Source organism: Galeopterus variegatus, unplaced genomic scaffold (genome assembly GCF_000696425.1).
Source record: "Galeopterus variegatus unplaced genomic scaffold, G_variegatus-3.0.2 Scaffold109, whole genome shotgun sequence".
NCBI classification, from domain to species: Eukaryota; Metazoa; Chordata; class Mammalia; order Dermoptera; family Cynocephalidae; genus Galeopterus; species Galeopterus variegatus.
The window spans coordinates 455,782-461,656 of NW_007726220.1; the positions used below are offsets into that span (position 1 = coordinate 455,782).

The following is a 5,875-nucleotide window of genomic DNA, read 5'->3' on the forward strand; positions in this document are numbered from 1 at the left end:
CCAGTGCGCCACTGGGCTGGCCCTTTCTTTTTTTTTTTTTTTTTTTAAAGATGGCCGGTAAGGGGGTCTCAACCCTTGGCTTGGTGTTGTCAGCACGACACTCTCCCAAGTGAGCTAACTGGCCATCCCTATATAGGGATCTGAACCTGTGGCCTTGGTGTTATCAGCACCACACTCTTCCAAGTGAGCCATGGACCAGCCCTACTGATCTTTCTTCTGATCCACAGAGTCATATATCTCTCTGCCTAGTTGACTTGTACGCTAGAGTTTACAAGTCAAACTTAACTAGCCCAAAACTGAACTCCTCATCCCCCCCAACAAGTCTGTTCTTCCTCATTTTATTAAATGATAATTCTTTTCTTCCAGTTATTCAACCAAAGTCCTGGTTCTCCTTACTCCACAGGCCCTCTTCAATGCCGTCATCCCAGATCACCATGCCGAAGCCTTCTCTCCTCCTCGCCTGGCTCCCTTGGGCTCTATGGACCAGTTTGTGGAATGTCTTCTGGGTGGCTTGTCTCGTTGGGATGCTGAACACTTCCTGTTCATTGCCGAGCATGGCTACGTGTATGAGCATAACTTTGCCTTCTTCCCTGGTTTCCCCTTGGCCCTGCTGGTGGGGACTGAACTGTTGAGACCCTTGCGGGGGTTACTAAGCCTACGGAGTTGCCTGCTAATTTCAGTAGCATCACTCAATTCCTTGTTCTTCGTACTGGCCGCAGTCGCACTTCATGACCTGGGCTGTATGGTTTTGCACTGTCCCCGCCAAGCCTTTTATGCAGCACTGCTCTTCTGCCTCAGCCCCGCCAATGTCTTCCTGGCAGCTGGTTACTCAGAAGCTTTGTTTGCCCTTCTGACATTCAGCGCCATGGGGCAGCTGGAGAGGGGCCGAGGCTGGACTAGTGGACTCCTCTTTGCCCTTGCCACAGGTGTACGCTCCAATGGGCTGGTCAACATTGGCTTCCTCATGCACTCTCAGTGCCGAGGCTTTTTCTCTTCTCTTATGGTGCTGAATCCCCTGAGACAGATCTTTAAGCTGATGGCCTCTCTGTTCTTGTCGGTGCTCACACTTGGCCTTCCCTTTGCCCTCTTTCAGTATTATGCCTATAGCCAATTCTGTCTTCCAGGCTCAGCCCACCCCATTCCTGAGCCCTTGGTGCAGTTAGCTGTGGACAAGGGCTACCGAATCACAGAGGGGAATGAGCCACCTTGGTGCTCCTGGGACCTTCCCCTAATATACAACTATATCCAGGATGTCTACTGGAATGTTGGCTTTTTGAGATACTATGAGTTCAGACAGGTGCCCAATTTTCTGCTGGCTGCACCAGTGGCTATATTGGTTGCCTGGGCAACTTGGACATATGTGACCACCCACCCTTGGCTCTGCCTTACACTTGGGCTGCGAAGGAGCAAGGACAATAAGACTCTAGAGAAGCCCAATCCTGGATTCCTCAGTCCTCAGGTATTTGTGTACCTGGTCCATGCTGCAGTGCTTCTGCTGTTTGGAGGTCTGTGCATGCATGTTCAGGTGAGGTGGATTTGTGGCTGGGATAAGGATGTGAATATGGGCAAAACTCCTTGGCCAAGGACAGGGAAGACAGCTAACGTCCTATTTAAGTGACCCATACCTAATTCATTCCACAACTAATTTGGGTTTTTTCTTTATGCCAGACCCTGGGTCCAACCTCTGAGAATGGAACATGAGTAAGATAAAATTGCTGCCCTCATGGGTCTCATGGTATAAATAGGGAGATAAGATGTTTAACAGATAAAGTTATAATACTGGGATGGAAGAGGGGTTGCTATTTTGGGGAAAAAAAAATGTCAGATTAAGTATTGTGGAAGTGAAGAGGAAGAAGTGGCTAACTCACTGGAGGAGTTGAGAAAAGCCTCATATTTAAGCTGGGTCCTGAAGAGTAAGAAGGAATTTTCCATAAAAGAACAGAGGAGGAACATTTTAGGCAAATGGAAGGGCATGTGCAAAGATGTGGGGGTTGTGAAAGGACCTGATTTCACTGAGATTTAGGAATAAGTACAGGGGATATCTCTGGTTTCTTCTAATATACAGTAATACCAATGTTGGCTTCTTGAGTGGTGACTTTTGGAGGTGCTGTGATTTTCAGAGGCAGGTGCCCAATTTTCAGAAGAGATATCTTGTCCACTGTTTGGGATGGTGGTGGTGATAGAGAGGGACAGGAAGAGTTTGACCTTATGTCTGTTCTGTTCTTCTTGGCTATGGCCCCACCCTGAGGAAATCTGTTTGTCTCCATGCTGACCTCTCCTTAGCAGTTTCTGCCTCTTGGAAGTGCAGACTGGCTGTTCATGAAGCTCTCTGAGCTGTGTGGATAAGAAGCACAGGGGAAATAGAAAGTAGCATTCCATGTTTGTAGCTGGATTAGCTAGCAGAGTGAGTGCCAGCAAAGCTTAGGGTTTCCAGGTTAGGTGAGGGAGAGCACTTGGAGACTTGTCTCTGAACTCCTCTTGGAGGGAGAATGTTGAGCCGTAGGATCCCCTGCCCCTTTCCTTCTGCTTTGCTATCCCTATGGGATAAAGCACCCACCTCAGGTTCCCAAGCCTGGAGTCACAGCCCAGAGTTTAGAGTCCAGGTGCTGGGGTAAATTTAAGACCCATAAAATTTTAGTATTAATTGGCTCATTATTGTGGTAATTAGTCTGTAGCTATGTGTATTTGTAATATGGAGATTGCCTGGCTGGTGTTGCACACATCTTTATAAGGCAGATCCTGTGCTCTGCTGAATATCTTTTCCAGTGTAATGCATTTCTAGTCATGAGGCCATAGTTTACCCAGCAGCAGAGAAGCCCCCACGTTGGTCCAATTTGAATCAGTGACATTCCAATAAATGTGTGGGTTTTCCCCCTTTTATGATTTCTAGGTCCTCACCAGGTTTTTGGGCTCCTCCACTCCTATTGTGTACTGGTTTCCAGCTCACTTGCTTCAAGATCAAGAGCCGCTGTTGAGATCCCTAGAGACTGTGCCTTGGAAGCCTCTTGCAGGGGACTCCCCAGCAAGACAAAAGGTCCCCAGAAATTCTATCATGGGACTTCTGTACAACTGGAAAACCTGTTCTACAATCACACGATACATTTTAGGCTACTTCTTGGCTTATTGGCTCTTGGGACTAATCCTACATTGCAACTTCCTGCCTTGGACATGACCTGGAATCTCAAGGGACAGGCTGGAAGCCAACTTAATCCAGGAGATTGAAAGCAAAAATACACACTGGGACTGCATGCACTGCCCTGAGATCATTACGCTGTCTCTTTGAAGGCTGGTGGAATGGGTGAAGTGTGAGCCACTAGAGCCTCTTCTGATCCTACCTAGGCCATTTTTTAGAGTAGTGAAGATTATCTTGTTCCAAGTCTAAGTACACCTGGATCTGGCGAGTCAACCAACATAGCAGAGACAGTCTTAAACCTACCACTGACCCACACGTAAAATGTAAATTATTTAAATGTAAATTTCAGCAAAGGCTCTAGCACAGGATGGTGCAGGCCTGAACAGTGTAGTGGCAGTAGTAAAGTAGGGACCATCTTTTCTAAATAGGACATTGTTTCCAATGATTTTTTTCATGATATGTACATTTATTTATATGAAAATACAAAGATATGCAAATTAAACGACTTTCAGCTATACATGCAATTAATTACCTTTTTAAAAAATAATACAAATCGGGCCGGCCCGGTGGCGCACTGCTATAGTGCGCCGCTTGGGAAGTGCGGTGGCGCTCCCGCCGAGGGTTCGGATCCCACGTGCAGACCGGCCGCTCACTGGCTGAGCGAGGGGCGAGAGCAACGCCGAGGGTTGCGATCCCGTGGCCGGTCCCGGTCCGGGCGTGACACTGAGGGTTGCGATCCGTTGCCGGTCACGAAAAAAGACAAAAAGGAAAAAAAAAATAATAAAATAATACAAATCACTGGGGCTGGCCTGTGGCTCACTTGGGAGAGTGTGGTGCTGATAACACCAAGGCCGCAGGTTCGGATCCCTATATAGGGATGGCCGGTTAGCTCACATGGAGAGTGTGGTGCTGACAACACCAAGTCAAGGGTTAAGATCCCCTTACCGGTCATCTTTTTAAAAAAAACCAAAAAACAAATCACTCGGGGGAAAAAAGTCAGTGTAAGGAATATGCAGCAGGAGCCCTGGATTCTAGTCCATTCAGTAAAACCCCATTTACTAGCTGTGTGACTTTGGGAGAGTTTTCAGAGCCTTAGTTACCTCCTCTGAAACTAGGGGAAATGATATTATTCCTTGGGAGGGAGATGGTGAACCATATAATCTCTTGTCTCTTTCAGATGTAAAATCTTTTTTTTTTTTTTTTTCCGGTGGCTGGCCGGTATGGGAATCTGAGCCCTTGATCAGATCTCAGATCTTAAGAGCTGCCTTAAACAACAAAATTTATGTAGAGGCTTAAACATGAGATTTTAGGAGAAAATATCTCCAGTTCTGTTTTCAGCAATTAGAAGAAATTCCTCTTCCACCCCTGGGTGCAACTCTGAGGAATAATTTAAGTGATCTTTTCTTTGAATGAAGGAAAACAGTGGCACCTGGCGAATAAGGCTGGTTGTTCTGCGTAAGTTAACTTGTGGCAACTGGTCTTCCTGCTGTGCTCAGGTGCCTGTGCTTGCTTGATTGGTAGACCTGGGTCAGAGAGGCCAATGCGGCAGCATGAGTTGATCAATTGTAGGTAAGTCCAAGGTTGAATGAAATGGTATCTGTCCTCCTTCCTGACCCATTTGGTTATGAGCCTGTCACTATTATGGTAGTAAGATCATTGACCCCTGTTGAGTTATTTTTACCCATTCCTTGATCCAGGTAAGAGTTCTGCTCTACATTACCTCCCTTATTTCCAATTTGAACCAAAAATTCCAAGAAGCATAAACTCTTTAAAACACATGGGTAATCATAAGCAGTTTCTGGAGAGCCCTGAGAGTTGGAATTTTGACACACTCCCTCTGACCGTGACAGAAAGCTAAACTTGCCAGCTGAAGGGAAGCTCTTGGCTGAGCCCCAGCACCCTCTGTTGGAGCTTCTGGTCAGCCTGGCCAATAAGCATTTCCCATCCATTGCCACAGCACTAGCACAGCTGAGAGAATTTGGTTCAGAGTCAAATGCTTCTGAAAATGTACACACAGATTGGGGCAGCCCTCTGCCTTCTGCCAAGACACCGAGTGCCCTTCTTGGCAAAAGATGATCACCCCTGTCCTAGTGTCCCTCCAGTTGGCAGAGACTGCTCCTTCTTTCCTCGCCAACAGCTGCAAATCCAGGGACTTCCACCCTGTGTGCAGGAGGAGTTAGGGTCCTGTTTCAGCTCTTTATTGCTGAGGTAGCAGCATGAGGTTCTTTGCTCTCAAATTCTCTTCTCTGCCTCCTTTTGGGGACAATCAGGATTGATTGTTCCCCTACTGGAAGAGGGGACTCAAACCCCACAGGGTCGGTGTGATTTCACTGCTCTGGCAGTCTCAGCTTAGCCTTCACACTAGATCTCATCACCCCAGAAACAAGTGATTTCAAGGCCCAGAAACCCTCTATCTTGAGGAACCAGCTAGGTGGATGCACCTGGTGCAGCCTGGAAAAGGACATAGTTTTCTCTCTGACCTTAGGAAGATTTAGTTGCTGTTCTTTAAGGATCTAAGGGATGGAATGATTTTATGGCCGGCAGCTGTCCTTTTACCATCCTATTAACAGTCTTTGATAGTCTGGGAGAGGGACATGAAGGGCCCAAAGCAGGAAGCTTCCTGTTTACCCTGAGGTATAACAATGCTGCAGCTGGGTTGGGTATCTACAATTTCAGAGAAAAGTCATTTCCGTCTAAGACACTGCTAAAACAGAAACCAGACACTTCATGTACCTAGAGGTA

General features: G+C 46.9%; 1 protein-coding gene across 1 annotated transcript in view; it reads left to right on the forward strand.

Annotated features, from left to right (window-relative positions):
* The window catches only part of PIGV (phosphatidylinositol glycan anchor biosynthesis, class V), an 8,974-nt gene extending 5,324 nt beyond the window's left edge, over nucleotides 1-3,650 (forward strand). Inside the window, exons 3-4 of the mRNA XM_008586213.1 lie at nucleotides 404-1,525; nucleotides 2,891-3,650. Of these exons, the coding sequence (XP_008584435.1) occupies nucleotides 404-1,525; nucleotides 2,891-3,172 (1,404 nt within the window). The 3' untranslated portion in view covers nucleotides 3,173-3,650. The remainder of the gene's footprint in view (nucleotides 1-403; nucleotides 1,526-2,890) is intronic.
* Nucleotides 3,651-5,875: the final 2,225 nt, after the last annotated feature.